The 19019-nt window shown below is 27.9% G+C and overlaps 3 protein-coding genes across 11 annotated transcripts in view; 1 reads left to right on the plus strand and 2 right to left on the minus strand.

Annotated features, from left to right (window-relative positions):
- Positions 1-5516: 5516 nt before the first annotated feature.
- On the minus strand, positions 5517-7689 carry Prosbeta6 (proteasome beta6 subunit). The gene is made up of 4 exons (XM_089222759.1): positions 7474-7689; positions 7199-7388; positions 6895-7131; positions 5517-5834 (listed from the first exon to the last, which is right to left on the minus strand). The coding sequence occupies exons 1-4, from the start codon at positions 7539-7541 to the stop codon at positions 5661-5663; spliced, it is 669 nt and encodes a 222-aa protein (XP_089078885.1). The 5' UTR covers positions 7542-7689; the 3' UTR covers positions 5517-5660.
- Positions 7690-7861: 172 nt separating this feature from the next.
- Positions 7862-13348, plus strand: LOC107174202 (rhythmically expressed gene 2 protein-like). 4 transcript variants are annotated; one of them, XM_089222755.1, is made up of 3 exons: positions 8063-8318; positions 8600-8709; positions 11347-13348. In XM_089222755.1, exon 3 carries the CDS (start codon positions 11361-11363, stop codon positions 12129-12131), a length of 771 nt encoding a protein of 256 aa, XP_089078881.1. In that variant the 5' UTR covers positions 8063-8318; positions 8600-8709; positions 11347-11360; the 3' UTR covers positions 12132-13348. The 4 variants fall into 4 exon arrangements, with proteins under 4 accessions (XP_089078883.1, XP_089078881.1, XP_089078880.1 ...); XM_089222757.1 differs by lacking the exons at positions 8063-8318; positions 8600-8709 and adding an exon at positions 7862-7992; XM_089222754.1 differs by lacking the exon at positions 8600-8709 and having other exon boundaries at positions 8066-8318.
- A 1327-nt stretch (positions 13349-14675) lies between these two features.
- Glut1 (Glucose transporter 1) overlaps positions 14676-19019 on the minus strand; it is an 84837-nt gene continuing 80493 nt past the window's right edge. For all 6 annotated transcript variants that reach the window (XM_089222745.1, XM_089222750.1, XM_089222749.1 and 3 more), the window contains one exon: positions 14676-17592. In XM_089222745.1, coding sequence (XP_089078871.1) covers positions 17453-17592 — 140 coding nt within the window. In that variant the 3' untranslated portion in view covers positions 14676-17452. The remainder of the gene's footprint in view (positions 17593-19019) is intronic.

Here is a 19019-nt window from a genome sequence, read left to right on the forward strand (position 1 = left end):
AGCCCTAAGAATTAGAGAAGATCTTCTCAACATTGTGACCTATGCTATCGATGAATGTATCATTTATATTTTGTCATGGACTCATGGAATATACTACGTCATATAGTACATATTAGCATATTTTTGCTGTGCCAGCGTGTCAGGAGATAACGAATTGCCGCCCAATTTATATATGATCATAGGCGCCCGCATGGGGGGGGGAGCAAGCTGAGGCATTTCCCCCCCTGGCTTTTTCAAAATATTTGTTTAAATTGAATGTTTTAAGATAAATTACTATATACTAAACAACAAATTTAAAGTATAAAATAAGTTGTAATATAATAAAATATAATATATTGTATACGAGTATAATAAAAAAGGTTATTATTTTAAAACACCTAGTAAAATTATAATATTTATCCTCAAATCTTAACATTGCCCCCCCCCCCTAGAAAAATGTCTGCGGGCGCTTCGTACATAATATACAATCAATGATCACAGACATATTATATTATTATATGTCAAATTGTCAATGTCAGTGTGTCACTAATGCCACCCTATACTTCATAAAAAAATCAATTATTCTAATAACATCACCTTTAAAACTATTTAAATAATCTATACTACCCCCTTCATCTTCATCCTTCATGTAATCATGTTATATGTATTATGTCATCATAGACGCGTTAACACTTATTTCTAACCTTGTTCCGAGCAATTATCTAATAGCTTCTGACTCCATGTACTGCCTCCTTGATCTCAAATCCAACCTCTTTAACTCTCATATTCTCCCCTTAGTTCTTCGCATTAAACAACCCTCATACTTCACCAGTCCAAATCGTCAAGTAATCCAAAATTACTTCATTCAATTTCAGTGGATTCCTAGTCAAATAAGAATATACGACAATATAAGAGGTAGCTGATAGTCTAGCTAAATCTACCTCCAACAGGGGCGAATGCAGGGGGGGGTTACCCCTCCCCTCCGAAATAAGTTAGGAACGGTCTTTTTCTTGTCTTCGAAGATTGAAAACATATCTGCGCAAGGTTAGGTTAGGTTAGATCTTGTTTTATAATTTAAATTGAATCGACAAATTTCTCTAAATCTCTAATATTCCTCGTAATACCTGAGTTTAACAATCTCCATCCATGTAGATTAGCGATTCCCAAAACGTTTTCCATGGTGCCCTATTTTGGAACAAATATAGCCATGGTATCCTGCTGTGAATACCATGAAAGATAGAACAACAAATAACTCATTAATAACGAATTTTTGTAAAAAAAATGTATATCCATTTTAAATTAGTTACTATTTGGGCCGTAAACCGCGGTGCACAGTTTAGGAACCGTTTAGGTCAGTGCTTCTCAACCTGGGGGCCATAGCCTTATGACTGAGATGCCTTAAAATATTTATTTCATTTAAAATATTTTCAGTTATTTAGTTATATTATAAATTTATAACCGATCGTATGATTAATCATTGTCGATAAAGTCTAATGTGAGATTACTATTATTAAATAATAATAAAATTGTTAGGAAAATCGGGAGGCCTTGACAGTTTTACATTAGATATAGGGGGGCCTATAACAAAAAAAGTTAAGAAGCACTGGTTTAGGTCACACTCTTTTACCTGCCCATGCATATATAAACTGGACAAATAAGGCTATGTACTGGCGCATCCGGGTTGGGTCCCGAGTACTAGGGGCTAATCACAGGTAGTGTAATAGTTGGGTCCCGGATTTTTAAAGGTACTATACTAGTTGGGTCCCGAATTATTTTAGGTATTCCACTAGTTCCTGAATGTTTTTCGGTAAGTACTATTACACTATACTATCATTTTCCTTCCCATTTTAACAAACTGTCTATGATCTATTTAATTAGACCACAGGTATAGTTAAAAATGTTTTTTTTTTTAGTATTAAAAATGTTAAAAACCATGTATAAAAGTACATATTATTTAATTTAAACATAGCCATATTTATTGAAGATATAATGAGTATCCAACCGAACGACAGTTAAATTCGAGAATTCACTGATTATGTTTTTGATAATTATATTAATGAAGAATCGAGATTTAAAGTATTTAAAACAGAAATTACCGAGTTTTAATAAAAATGTTTAAGAAATGTCGTCGATCAACATATGCATTTTAAAATGAGTTATACTATGAATCATTTTCTTAAAAGCGATAACTTTAGTATAGTTTGTATTTAAAATACATACGCAGTGGCGTATTTAAGGTTTTTCCGCTGATAGGCACTTTCCAATTCGCCGCTTCCTCCCCCCTTCATCCTTCTTACAATTTAATTTTCAAATTCATTACTACATACAGTAAATTTCAGTCTTTATTATAAGAAATCGAACCCGCATTGAATGCGCGTGTTTTGTTATCTATGTGCTCTTACTGTATAATTGCGTATGTGTATAATATAGTTAGTACATGTCGGTAGATGATTAATTTTGAGCGAACAAAAATTTGTTGAGTTTGATTTAATCAAATGAAAAATAATTTTGTAAAAAAAAATTGTTGAAATTTGCCGTCCTCCCGTGTGGCCGCTCTAGGCCCGGACTCGCCCGGTGCTTAAATACGCCTCTGTACATACGTAGGTATATAAGATATCTCAGTCCTTAGTTATTAAAAGTATTCAGTGGTATATTATAACACGATAGATTTTTTAATTTATAATAACCCAACTATTATTTTATAGGTAAACTCTTTTGGATCAATATTATGTTTAGGTACCTAGAGCTAGAGGTAAAAATTATGTCATAAACAGACTAAAAATAGACGGATTAAGTTTAAAAAAAATCTATTTGTTTATCTTGGGTAGGTCATTTTGGATTTCTGTCTGTCTGTTCTTTAAACATTCCTAAACGGCTGGATCGATTGCGACGAAATTTGGTACAGAAATATATTTACCTATGGGCAGAAGATAGGCCAAGTTAAAAAGTGATAGGCCCCGGGAGGTGCTCACTGCTCAAACAGAAATGTTTGTTTATTTATAGATGGTAGTTAATTATATTATTATATAACATATTAGGACTGAGGATCCTAATAGAAAAACAAATATCCCGAAATATAATAACATAGGTATTTATCATTTATAGATATCGAAAAAGCTTTCGACAACATTGATTGGCAAATTATGTTCTCAACAATGAAAGAATTAAATTTAGATTTTAAAGACAGGAGAATAATATATAACCTTTACAAAAACCAAAGCGCAGAAATTACAATAAATAACGAGTCAGCTAACGCGAAAATACGTAGAGGTGTAAGACAAGGGTGTCCACTCTCACCATTATTATTCAACTGCTATATAGAAAAAAGTATAACGGAAGTTAAAGATAATCTAAACAGGCTTGGGATTGGAATAAGAGTGGGTGGTATATTGATTCCAATGATCCGGTTTGCAGACGACATCGTATTATTAGCAGAAACAGAACATGACCTCCCGAGAGCCCTGGCAGAAATGCAAATAATTATAAATAAGTATAAAATGCATATAAATTCAGGCAAGACAAAAATTTTAGTCTGTGCACGTGAACCCACAATAAACGCAAATATTTATTTAGAAAACCAACTTATTTCCCAAGTTTCCAGTTTTAAATACTTGGGAAGTTTAATAACATCAGACGGAAGAAGCTCGCAGGAAATTAAATAAAGAATCGGACAAGCGAAAATAGCTTTTATTAAGAAAAAGAAAATTTTGGGTTGGAAAAAAATTAACAGAGCAACAAAAAAGACATTTCTAAAAACATTTGTGTGGAGTGTCGCATTATACGGCTTCGAGACATGGGTTATTAATGAAAAAGAAAAAAAATCCTTTGAAGCATTTGAAATGTGGTGTTGGAGACATATGGAAAAAATAAACTGGACAGAAAGAGTAACAAATGAAGATGACTGACCCAAGTTGGAGAAACAAGATCCATAATTAAAGTCATAAAGCGACGACGATGGGACATGATGGGACACGTTTTACGTCATGGCGAAGAATTGCATCATACCATAATAGAAGGTGCAATTGAAGGACGGAAACCACCAGGAAGACCAAGAAACTCGTACATATCTCAACTAAAAAATGACGCAGGGATTGATACTTACGCCGGATTAAAAAGACTTGCCGTAGATCGTGATAAGTGGAGAGCGAAGTTATAAAATATTGTAAACCAACCCAATATAGGTTGAAAAAAAAAAATAACATATATCCCTGAATTTGTGTTATTTATTGTTAACTGTTTACTTCGTACTTTCGTAGTTCATAAAAAATCCTACTTCTTATATGTATTTTTGTTATAATAACGCGGTCGGTCGCTACTCGATAGGTAATTGTACGCTTCAAGTACGAAAGAATATGGCAATTCAAACTTAAGAAATAATCGAATAAAGAGATGCAAGATTGGAAACCGACAGACAATTTCATGCTCTATACGGACGAATTACTCACATGGATTTGAATCTCAGCGTATTCTATTACGATGTTAATTTATTATAATTACAGCATTCGTCCAAGTGTGGTTATTGAAAAAATGGATAAATTATGCATATATTGTAGAGCATTCAAATTTAAGTATGAGGCACCAGGTATGGTTAGGTTAGGTTGCGCTGTCGGAAAAGTAAAATGGCCAGTATTACGTTCTATGGTATTACATGCCATTCAATTGTGACAAAATTAATTGGTATTGAGATTTATTAGACCTGTAATAAACAGGATATAGGCCAAGTTAAAAATTGATAGGACCAAATATAATTAAATTGATTATTTTAAGTGTTAGATTTTTCTCAAACAAACAAATGAAATTTCATGATGATAAAGTAAATTGAAGATCGTTGTAAGATTATTACTTAGTATATCATAACTGTTATCTATCCTTATGATATCTAATGCCAATGTTAACCTTTTGTTCCTTCTATGCTTATAATTTATTGTCTATAGCTATTAAATTTTTGTTATATATCGTAAATTGTACAATTAATATGTAACTATATATGCATAATGTGTTTATATGTTCAAATTGTTTATCCCGTTTATTTAATTAAAATAAAATAAAAAATAAATTATATGTATAAAAATATAGTGCTAGCATAATCACAGGAAACAAATGTAACATTCTGTTTGAGACATATAACTATATAAGAGATAGGGTTTTTAACGGGTAACAAAGTGTATGGGTAATGGGTTGTTATTATTTTAAAGATACAATTTAATTTATAAAGTTATGACAAACTCTGGAGAGTAGAGAGTTTACACATACCTGGTAATCATCAGGTAATTTAGGAGTAGACACAAGTGAGTTTATAACTAGCAGTGATAAATATCATGTTTTTGGAAAGAAGACCTGAAGGTAACTGAATATCATATTCCACCACTTAAGACTTAATTCTAATCAAATTTTATCTTAAATTATAAGTGAAGTAAACTGATATTTAATATTAAAAAGGATTATAGAATAATAGGATATTATTAGGACATAAAATAATATAGGATGATAAAATAAAAATACACAAGTCATTAATATGTTATTGATTAAAAAACTAATTTTGTTTTGTTACCAAATTATTTTATTATTCCATTGATTACAATATAATGTACTTAATTAAAATTGTATTTATTATATTGTAGAAATGTATTTATGCATATAAAAAAGTATTATAACTGAAACATTTTTATATTGTTAAAAATTTAATCTTTACGAAGTTGAACCACACCTGTCTGGATTCCGTCTTTCTTAATTATGTTATACACTACTTCATCACCAGTATATATATCACGCTCTCCGGCTGCAGTAAATGCATCTTTAACCAAATTCAGTGCTTCTTCCTCAGTAACAGGGTTATCTGCAGTTCGGCTTCCCAACTAATACAAAAATAAAATTTGATGATCAATAAAAATAAGTTCATTATTCAATGATTTGTATTAGTTATATATACAGGGTGATTTTTTTATCATGAACCCCTCATTATTTCAAAAAGTATCAATGTTTTTGAAAATATTTTTTTACAAAGTTTCATGTTGTTAAAAAAACAACGTTTTTATTAAAAAATTATGTTTTTAATAATTTTTATCCTTATCATTTTTTAAGTTTTTTACTTTTTTGAATGACAACCTAGAGTTTTAATTTCATATTCCAAAGCAGAATATTTTTCTAAGTATTTTGATATGTAAAAATCAAATTTTGGATGAGTAGTTTATGAGTTATAAGTATTTAAAGTTTAGAGAAGTGGAGTAGTGGAAAAACATTTTGCGGGGTAACCCCGTACCACTCCACTCAGTCCACTCTACCAATCTAAATTTTAAATACTTATAACTCATAAACTACTCGTCCAAAATTCGATTTTTACGTATCAAAATACTTAAAATAAATATTTTGCTTTGGAATCTGAAATTAAAACTCTAGGTTGTCATTCAAAAAAGTAAAAAACTTAAAAAATTATAAGGATAAAAATATTTTCAAAAACATTGATACTTTTTGAAATAATGAGTGGTTTATTTTTTATTTACTCCATTAACTTGATTTTGAAAGTATTAAATTTATTTCACAAGATTTTTGAAAAAATTAGCTATATTTGAATTTACACAGTTTTATATATTTATACTCTATAATCATTATAAGTAGTTTATAAAAAAGTTTTTGAATACTCTTAGAGATGTATAACTCATCCATCAGATACCTTTAAGTTAGGTACTTAATTACGAGTAATAACATGTGTCTAACTTGTTAGTTGTTTTTAAATGACACTTAATTACTTAACTACTTGATTGTTTGTGTTGAAGTAAATAAAGAGAAAATTAATTTGGTACCTAAATAGGTAGCTTACTAATCAAATTAATTAATATTAAAATATAATATAACAGCTTAATTTTCCAAAAGTAAGCATTTCCAATAAAGGTATATTGAACTTAAATTGTAACTTACCCAACTATCCAAAAAAGGTTGCATGAGAACACCAGAACTGCCACCAGCAGTGTAATTCACTTTTTCACAATGACCTACAGGATCATAACTGTACAAACAACCTTCACCATTGTTATCAAGTCCAGCTAGTACATTGTACACATAGTACGGGAAGAAACGTCTGCTGTACAACAGAGTAGATAGCAATTGGGCAATAGAATTAGGCTGCATTACTGTGTTATGATCATACAAATATGACTGAAAAAACATTACATTTAAATATGTAAAAACATTTATTTCCATAGCATAATGAACAATTTTTTACCTTCAATTGAGACTGAATAATATTAGTCAATGATAATGTGTCACACCAACACCCTGTGCATCCAAGAACCGATTTGTCAGACAATTGGAATAGCTTTGATTGTTTACGTGTATAAATCATATATCCTTCACTAAGACGAGTGTCAGAAGCAACAATTGCAAAATCCTTACCACTAATGGCAACAATTGAACTATAATTATTTAAAAGTAATTAATTAGTTGTTCTATATAAATATGAGTTAAAATAAAAAGAAGATAATTATGTTTGTAACTTACCCTCCATTACTTGCATATGGTTCGAAGTTACGAGCTTTTGGTGCTCCTCTATCAATAATTGTATCCATATTTAAGGACTGTAATTTGAATTTAACTTCTAAAATGTGAAAATACTTTAATGTTTAAACAAATACAAAACGTAAAATTTGTGTAGTCGACTAGTGATTAGATAGACGGACAGTTAGTTACTATTTTACCTTTTACCAAAATGACGAGTTGAAAATATATCTTATATTCTTACATAGAACCTAACCTAAAAATGTATAAAACAATTGTTATCATCCCTTATCATCAAGGTGTGTAAATAAAAGTTTTTAGTGGTACAAAATGATAAGATACGACTTTCGATCACGGCTTTAGATAGAGATTCACGAAAGACTAGAATAATTAAATAATAATATTTTACTTCTCAAATCTCATTGTGTAATAAAATAATAATGTATTGATTTTGTATTATTTATTATTATAGCTACAATCGCGATTGTTATTCAACATTGGATATTTGTTATTTGTAGATAAGTAATTATAATAGGTTCAAAATAATTTTTATTTTTTAGTTGGTACTTGGTATATGCTATTATTATTTATATTTTTAATTTTTAATAGCACCAGATAAAATTATTATATTAGATATAGTCATAAAGAAGATAAAATAATACTTGATTTAATGACACTATGTTTAATATAATTTCTATCTACATTCTACATACAAAATTTTGATAAATTAAGAACCGTTTAAAATGAATCAGAATGTTGTTAACGTTTCAAAATAAAATAAAAAACTTTAACACCACAGTATAAAATCTGCTACTGACAAATCGAATGATTTTCTTGCTCAAAGACAGGTAAAATACATTTTTTTTTTTTTTAATCATTAAATATCATGATAATGATGTGCTGAAGCTTTTTTAAATCACTTGGATAAACCTTATTGAAGAGTACCCACCACTGTCTTCCCACCCAGCATATTAAATTTTTTTTAGATAGTACATAATGAATTAAATAAAAATCATGTGCTAATCAATTAATAAAATAATTAAGGTGTTTACTTAAAATTTTACCCAGAGTGATTTTAAATTTGCTCTTATTCATAAATTGTTTAATTTTATTCATATACTATTTACAGTGAATTTTCTATCACAAATCAAGTACTTGCCATCCCATTCAGAATCCACAAAGAAAAGTTTTGGGGGATTTATTACACTTACAACTGATTTAGGCGTGGCTCATGATTAGGTATCTATGTAATTATAAATTTAATTAACAAATTTTTGTTATAAATAGTATGTTATCTTTAGTATTGAGTTATTTTTTTTTATATTTTTTTCTAACTGCAGTTACTATAATATAATTTAATATCTATGCAGTTTTAATATAGTGCTATGGCAGTTTTTATTTTTCCCTTGTTCCCATTCATAAACTGTTAAAAAATTGGTATTTGTTTTTTCTATTGTATTTTATGAAGTTTGCAGTTCATAGAATTATATTGAAGTCCAATTTTGTTACTGATCGGTATGTTTTGTTGATATATCAAAATTTTTTTCCATTGTATCTCTTAACTTAATACAGCAGAGCCTCGATAGTCCGGACGAATTCAGACCGAGCATTGTCCGGATTATCGATTTTTCCGGAATACCGGAGGTTTTTCAAAATTACCTACTCAAATTACTAAGATTTTATTTTGAATTTCACTATCTTTATATTTATTGCATGTTAAATTACAAGAATAATAATTAAATTAAATTAAAACTAAACTAATGAATTACAAAAAAAAAATGTTTATAATAATATGTAGACCTTAAGTACCTACTGTAGTCGGTAATTTTTTTGTGAATAATACTTTTAATTTTAATTTCAAAAGCGAGTTCCCTTAATCAATGTACCAACAAAATATCAGTACTATACATGTTCTCATCTTCCGCCCATTGCAATACAGTATTCAGTGCATTCACAGCTTTTGAAGGAGAAACTTTGAAAGAAGCATTGATTTATTATGTACCTACATACATGTATTAGTCTTTACTAGGAACAGTAGGTAATAAAAATGACGAAATTGTATTTGTCGATAACAATATTTTATAGATTAATTGGGTTGCAAGAATTCTCGTAAAATTTATTTACGAACAAATGGAATTTTGCCGTCCGGATTACCGCGTTCACCGGATTATCGGGGGTCTGGACTATCAAGGCTCTACTGTATATATAAAAATAAATATTTTTTGTTAAGCTTCTGATAAGAATATTTTGCAAAATGATAGATTTTGAACTTATCTTAGTAAATTAGTATGGGGATCTAAAAAATTGAAAAATAATAACTGTACATTTTCAGTTGCTACTTCCTAGTCTCTTGAGCATTTTTTAAAAATATATTTCTAGTTGCACTAATCTGAATAAAATATTTGATATTCTTATTTATTCATTTATTTGCAAACTTTCTGTGCATGGCAACAAAATAATATACACTGGCCACTACTAAGTGCTAAGTAGAATAGTTATTAATATTATTATTTGCTTATAGAATATTAATTTATCATTATTATTATTAATAGATAAATTTAAAAAAAAGCTTATAAAATGTGTGTACACCTTGATAAAATCTGTTACTGAATATTATCTGAATTATTTGATTCATTTAGGTAACATAGACCTAGGTCCTTCAAAAGGGTTCATTGTTTTGGATACTACATACTTACCCAAATTGTGAGATAAATGATCCATTTTTATAATAATAAGACATTTAGACATATAAGGTTTAAGTAGTAACAATATTGGAAATTAAAATACTTGCTAATTCTATTTTGACAGTATTAGAAATTTAACTATATAGATTTCTAATACAAAAATAAACATCAAAATTCCCATTATTAATATTTCTGGTTAGACAAAATCTTTTTACTGGGAATGTATCTAAGCTAACCATATTTGGCTTAAAGATTATTATAATAATAAATTTCAAATACATATGGGAAAATATTGTCAGCTGCAAACAATTCGCAGTAACCACCGTAGACAGTAGAATTTTCCATATCACAAACATAATCCTCAGGAGTAGAAAAGTTGTCACCATATGAGTTGTAAGACATATTATTGCAAAGGTATTCCAATTATCAGAGACATACACAACAATTGTACTTCGGATCTCCTGGCATCTTTCTTGAGTCTTATATAAATTAAAGGAAATCTTCAATAGATGACATTTTTTATAAATGAAAGTGAACTGAATAATAAATAATGTCTTATGCCCATATTTGGGTATTGCCAATTAAAACCTCTTATCACTAATAATAATAATAATAATTTAATAATATAAATAAATAAATATAATATTAATAATATTAGATATTGCTTGATAGATAGCGCCACTGTTGTATACTTACAACCACTTAATTTTACCTTTAGGGGTTAAATTTCCAAAAATCCTTTCTTAAAGCATGGTGAAATTATAATATTAATCCATCCTGAAAATTTCAACTAGATCTGATTTGGGCTCTACAGTGATCCCTCCGGAGTACAAATTCCTTTATAATATATATAGAAGAAGAAGAAGAAGATAGATTTAACTTTCAGGTATAAAGATTGTGCTCTCCTTGTCTTCCATTAATAACAGACTTAGGTTTAAACATAGTGTTATTAAGAATATTATTCATTGTATAGGATATATTACAGCTAGGTATTATAGCACTAAACAGTTATTTTCATTTATAATCAATTTAAATAAAATGTTGTTAAAAGTGTAATCTAAAAGGTATATGCAAATTATTGCTACCAACTCTAATACAATAATTATTATCAGGCTAACACATTTTTATTTATGTGCTAAATTATATAATGTTTGATTGTGTCGTTATTGAGAACTTTTATGATAATTTTCAGAAGTAATAACTAAAATGAATCGTCAACCATTCAAGTTGATAACATTTGATATAACTGGCACACTATTAAAATATCGAAGCTCTCCAGCTATAGAATACTCAAATATATTAAATAAATATGGCTTAGAAGTAAGATTATCAACTCTTGAGAATTTGATTAATAAAAATTGGACATTCATGACAAAAGCACATCCAAATTTTGGCCTTTATACTGGCCTTGAATGGGAAAACTATTGGAGAATTTATGCACATAATGTTTTTAGCAAAGCATTTCAGATAGAAAATATCACTGACAATGTACCCCTAGCAGATATAATTGATGATTTGATGATGACATACAGCACTGGAGAAACATTTAAAGTACAAAATGGAGCTATTGAGTTATTGGAATATTTAAAAAAAGAAGAAATAACATTGGGAGTTATGTCTAATTATGACCCAAGAATTAAATCTATGATTAAAAATCTTGGGCTCTCTCATTATTTTAAATTTATTTTGTCATCATACGAAGTAAGATCTGAGAAGCCTGATATTAAAATATTTAGAAAAGCGGAATCATATATTGAACAGGGGTTAAATCGTGAGTTATTTTTGCATATTGGTGACTCTTATTTGTTGGATTTTAAAGGCGCTAAAAATGCTGGATGGTCTGCATGTTTAGTTCATACAAACAAAAATATAATTGAACAGTATCCATGTGTGAGCGGTTGTATATTTGAAGATTTTATAGCTTTAAAAAGGTTTTTAAAGACATGTAATACAAAAAAAATGTATTCTGAACAATAGAAATAATATTTTGAGCAACTGTACCCTTTTACCCATGTTAGAACTTTTGTTTCCTATTGGTAAAGTATTTCTTGGTAAAATTTACTAATAAAACACTTCAGCTTACCTATCCATGACTATTTTTTTGCTATTGTAAAACAATGTTCTTCTTAAATAACTTTGAACTGTATAGAATAAATACATTATACAATTTGTATCTAACCTATAAAATGTTCAAACATTTAAGAGTAAAAGTTTTTTTTTGTTAAATCTTTTTAGTTTTTATAGTCGATTACCTTGTGATAATATTTTAATTTCTCTTTATGATTATTCCCTAATTTTTTTTTTAACAATATTGCTTTTATCCTATTGTGATCTAACAAACTATAATTAGTAAATTGTATTTCCAATTCATGTATAATAAGTTTAATACAATTATGTTATATAGTTAAGAGGACGCATGCGCATGTGTTGTCTCCGTCTTATACACATACTATATTGTAAATTTTTTGTTCACTAGTTTCGATAGTGTGCTGTTAGTTTTGATATTAGAATGAATTGACTTATTATCAAACTTTTAGGTAAGAATATTATCAGTGTTCTCTCGTTAGTTTTTTAAGATATTTTAATTTTTAAATGATTTGCGAGTAATATGAAGTATTAATATTCAATAATGCACATAATTCATTTAAAAATTTTAATATTGTAAGAAACTAATGAAAGAACACAAATAATCCTACCTAAAAGTTTGATATTGGGTTAATTCACTCTTATATCAAACCTAACAGCACACTATTGAAATTAATGAATGCAAATTTGGTATTGTAGTTCGTGTTGTATTTATTATTGTTATAATATATAATATACTAATATAAAATGTAATATGTAATATATAATAATTTACTATTATAAGATGGAGACAACACATACGTGTGCCATGTCTTCTTAAATAATTTAAAAAATAATATGTTTTAATTTTTGTTAGTTCAATTTGTATTTAATAAATATTGAATTGTATAAGTAAGTGGTATAATTTAATATATTTGTAATTGAACAAAAAATAAAAACCATTTTTTTTAAACTCCAGTATAGAATTTTCATTTTCTAAAATTTCTTTATTGTAATAGTTTTATTTTTACAAATTGTTTACACATATTATGCATTTTATATTTATATATTTTTTTAATTTAACTGTATATATATATATATGTAATAAATTTGTTTTCTATTAAAAATAATACATCAGAACATTGATGAATACTAATTACTAAAACTCAACAATATATATATCTACAGATTTAGAATTAAATGTTTTGATAATTAGTAGGTACTTAATTTTTTACCTTTTTTCATAACAATTACAACAAAATCAACAAGGGTCTTAGTTTTGATATAACTACTTAGTCTTTTTAATCCAACAAATGTATCTATTATTATTATTATAAATTATTCTGTAGGCCTAATACATAATAAATTATTATAAATAAATTATTCTATAACAATATTATTGCAAAATTGACTATATAATAATATATTTTGCATACTTTAAAATACATATGCTGGAGAATAAAAAAAGTGTGTGAAGTTTCTTTAGGAAAAACATTGTAAGTCCCTTGTCCTTAACAATTAATAATAGTACGGTTTCTCAGTCATCATGAGCTTTGTTTAAAATGTTTGTAATTTACAAAAAATTATTTAATTTCGAGTTTATGTACAAATGAACAAAATTTATAAATATTCAATAAAAACGATAACAATATTTACAAAGAACACTTATTTGTTTACAATAAATACAGTACACATTACAGGTATTGACGGATTTTATTTTTAATTGCAATTATTTAGGTTTCAAGTATAAATATTGGGTTTTATCTATAATATGAAGTATCTCATCATGAAAGTAATAATTAAGGTAGTGTTTGTAAGGGAACATACTTTATGTCTGATACATTTGCCAGGTACCTACTATAAAATGCATAATTTAAAGATAAAATTATTAAAATATGATATTAAGAATTATAATTATGATGTGATAATATTATATAGTTATGGTGTTATGGAGCACCAATAATAGACCTACAATAATTTGTATCCAATTTGGTGATGTGTACGCATAGAAAATAATAATTACAATATTAAATTAATATATTTTTAACTGTCCTTTAGATAGTTGGTCTACCACGCACACGAACAATTTACATAATATTATGCAATACCTACCATTCGAGTTGTGTGTTAAAATAAAACCACCGCTTCGATCCCTCAAATCATTTAGAAATATTATGGCTATAAAGTGGTGTTGAATAGGTATATTTTAAGAAATGACAAAAAAATTGGTGGCGTTGGCGTGTCCACATGGGTACCTTATATTATAATATGTGGAAACATAATATTTATTCAAATTTCAAAGTAACGAATAGCTTATACCCGCCGGAATGTGATTTGTTTATCATGTGTTTAAAGTCCTATTTTAATATTGTATTATTATTTATTTTTTTTATCTCATAGTTGAGCGTCAAAAATAGCCGGATGTATATTTTTTTTTTTGTTATTTAACAAATCATTTGATTGGACGTTAAAATAATATGTGTTTGTTTGGTATGCTGATTCATTTAATTGTTAACTGCAGTTTTTGATATTTTTTAATTTTATGGGTTTTTGAAGTATGCATTATACGTATATACGCAGATGCATAACGAATGTAATATAATGTGGCTAAATTTGAAAGTAAGTTAAAAAAAAAAAAAAAAAAAGTTAATATATTATATACTCGATTAACCCATAGAAATAGTTTCTACATTTTTTAAATACCTACAAAATATGATATTCTGTATTATTTTTGTGGCAGAAAATAATTGAGTAGGTACCTTTTTAAGTTTTAATTCATAATATAATATAAAATTAGGGATGTGTATAAATATAAAATAGGTCTACCTATATTATATTACCTATACCGAATGATTCTTATATCGAGTACCATTTATTATTTAATATATTTTTTTAAATAGTTTCAAGTTGTTGGAAAACAACATTAATGAAAACAATTACGCTTATTATTAGTTATTATTTTCTAAGTTTTTAATTTTTATAATGACGGCAAAATACATTTTTAATTACTCATCATTGCAAACTAGAATATTGTTCGAAGTACTTTTAGTTTTGGATGAGTACCTAAATAGTTTATGAATTATAAGTACTATTATATTAGTAGATATAATGTATATACTATGTATTGTTGAGCGGAGTGGAGTGGCACAGAGAACCCCCCCCCCCCCCAAATATTGGTTCACTACTTCACTGAGTGAAGTTTACTCACTAAACTTTTAATTTTTATAAGTTAAAACTAACGTCTTACTTACTACTCATACAAAATTTAATTTGTAATTTGTATACATTAAAATACTTCGAATAATACATGTTGCTTAGAAATACCCATAGGATAAAAAATGTATGCTATCATTCGAAAAAATTAAAAACTTAATATAACAATACAAAATAGTAAAAAATATAATTATTTTCTAAAATATCGTTTTGTAGCTCTTTGTAACTGTGAAACAAATATTTGAACATCATAAATAGTTTTCAGTAAAATGATTGTTAAATTTCGTTAAATTATTCATCTGGTATAAGTTATTTATAGCTAATATTCATTGGGCAATGGTGGAATGTCATAAGAGGATATTAATAATTATTAAAAATATTATAGGTCTACTGGCTATATTATTAAATACACGATTATCAAAAGCATCGTCATTGACAGATAATTATTGATTTCATCCTTAGATCATATTCAGTGTTGGGAAGTGACTGGGAAATTCCAATGGAGTGGAGAAATTTGGCACAAAAGTTATAAAAAGGGAATGCAGGGAAAATAAACTGGAAAAAGGGAAAACAAGAAATATATATATATATAGAAAAAAAAACTTCGCCAAAAGACAAAATCAACATTGATAATAAAATATATATGATAGTTTATGATTATAACATAATTACATAGACCTTATAATACTAAGTATACTTATGCATAATTATAGCCTATAGGTATCTAAGTGCCCACCAGCCCACCCGTTCCTAGCTGGTTTTTGAACAGGTAAAAAAAAAAAAAAAGTATCAACTATCAGACCACGGTATAGGAGATAACATAATAATAGCGGGAACACGACTGATACAACACTAAACGGCTGGACAGAATGGAATATTCTGTGATATCTTCTATACTGTGATCAGACATCAGTCTATAAATAGAAAGGTTACCTAATTTTTATTTTGAAAAAAAAAAAACAGTAAACAACATTTCGAATTCGTTTAACACATTAGTATTAGTGGCTCGTCCTTTGTTGTTGCTACTCGTTAATTAGTTTTTTTTATTATTTAATTGTGATTTGTGATTAAATTTTGTTATTGCATAATACCTATTCAAATAAAAGTGAAAATGAATTTATCAGATTCTGAATGCGATGATCCAAAACTATCAACACCGAAAAAAAGGGACAGTACGTAATGAGTTGGATAAATCGGATAAGAAGATGAATAAAAAGTTATTTAAAAAAGAATAGCTTGAGTTGAGTCAGTTTATAAATATGTATTAATATGTATAAATTGATAATTGACATTTGTATTTATACTTAAATTAAACACATATTTGGTCATTTGAAATACGACAGACTTTACTAATTACCTACTTAGTCTATACCAAAATTATATTTTAATAATAATCTTTATTAGAACTAGTATAATACTAAAAATTTCATGAAAATTATATGATCTTTAATCGTACTATATTTATCATCATAAAGGTAATAAACCTTATAGACAACCGTGATTGTTATTATCAGTTGTCCATGTAAAATTAATTTTTTTCGCAATTGAGTCAAAGCAGGGAAATTTTTGGGAGAAAAGGAAATTTAAGTTGCACACAATGGGAATTATCTCTAGTTAACATTCCCAACACTGATCATATTATATACGAGTACATAATTATGACACATTAAAATATGATCTAAGGTTTCATCTCTTGAAATCGCTTCATCGTAGAAAGAAGGTAGGTATATAGTTAGGTATTCTAACATATAATAGGTAGGTATTAGGTATATGATGGCTGTTTTGTCAATAATAAAATATAATAATGAAAAAAAGATCGAAATTGTCTTACGAATAAGCCTTACATATAATATATGCTCTATTTTTATTATAATGTATGTTTTATAAATATTTGTTAAATATTTTTTGTTGATACAACGTTTTGTTCTAAATTATTATTATTATTATTCGTAATAATAATAATAATAATAATAATAATATGCATTTAATAATTATGTATTATCATAGAATAACGCAACGGTCTAGTCCATTTGGCAAACATGATTACTGAGCGTGTGACTCGACCGGCGAGTTACGTTCGGAGACGTCATCATGAGGGAACTGCCAGTGTTGACGCATACAGCACACACCTCCTGGTCCGTCGGAGAGTGTTGTACTGGTGCTGTATATGTGCAAGTGCCATGAAACAATAAATAAAAAAAACACAATATTACATTTGGGCCATCTGTTACACACAAGTTAATGCATTTGGTACATATTTTGGCGTCAGCTGTGTATTATTAGAGTATATACAGTATAATACTATACACTGTATAATAGAAATAAGTATTTTACAGCCCCATTTATAATCATAGTACGTACACACTGCACAGTGCATTAGGTCATATTTATTAAAATGACGATGACAGCCACATATTGTGTTGTCTTTGTTTTACATCCTCGTACGTGTCAAATCTATACGTACCAGATTCCTACTAGATCTGTAACCTGTAGGTAGCTCATTTTATAGTTAGTATTAGAGTAAGATACGTTGGTATTAACGAATTAAAATATAAATAATATTTTTAAAGACATATAACTCGTAATAAAATAAATATACAAAAAAAAACTGTGCTTAGGATCTTTTTATAGTTGTTTTTCCCTACAAATTTGATAATATTTAAATTTGCCACAATGTCATCAATAAATAAACTGTAGTGAGTAAAAAGTACCTAGATTAGCCATGTAGACGTGTATAAGACATATACAATACTGTCAATACTGAATACATACAGGTTTAGCTTAAAAAGAAATTGAACGAAGCCAATGGTTTATAAATAATAGCATTAGTCGTATAGCATTTCCTAAGAACATATCAATATAATAAATTAGGTACAGATAAATAGGTAATTCATCAAGTATATCCATTCCCTTTTTCCTTTAGTAATGTAGTTATTCAAATTCAAATTTTTGAAATTTTGAGATTACTTAAATTTCTGAACTTTATTCAAAGAGTGTCCTGCGGTGACACCAGTGGCATATTTGACTTAGTTGTATGAGGGAGGGGATGACACTAATATTATTATACACAACTAAACAATCTTAAATTCTATCCTATTTATTTTACAATGAATTGTTTTTATTATTAGTTTTGTATCTGATGACACGCTCTAACAGAAATAATGATAAACATTTAATTTAAAAAAAAATACTTTTGGTAGATAATTTAATCTTGCTTGTACATTTCCTAAATAAAAACCAATAATTATTCAAATCAGAAGGATGGCAATCAGGGGCGTATTTATGGGGGTGACTGAGGGGGCTTCAGCCTTCCCCCATGAAATCCAGGAATTGTTTATGAAGTCTGCGTATAATGTCCTATCAGATGTAAATTTTCTAACTCATATAGGCTGAATTGAGAATTTCAGTTGGAGAAAATACCACAGCCCCCCCCCAAAAAAAAAAAAAAAAAATAAAAATTTAATACGCCCCTGATGGCAATCACCTCCATCGTTCCCTCAAATATGCCACTGGGTGATTCAAATTTATAATTTTCAAATGAAACCCCATCAACCATTTTTACTGTAAATTATTTAGTCGATATTTTAT

Source organism: Diuraphis noxia, unplaced genomic scaffold (assembly GCF_037042655.1).
Source record: "Diuraphis noxia isolate RWA-SAM2 unplaced genomic scaffold, SU_Dnox_SAM2 contig0003, whole genome shotgun sequence".
NCBI lineage: Eukaryota > Metazoa > Arthropoda > Insecta > Hemiptera > Aphididae > Diuraphis > Diuraphis noxia.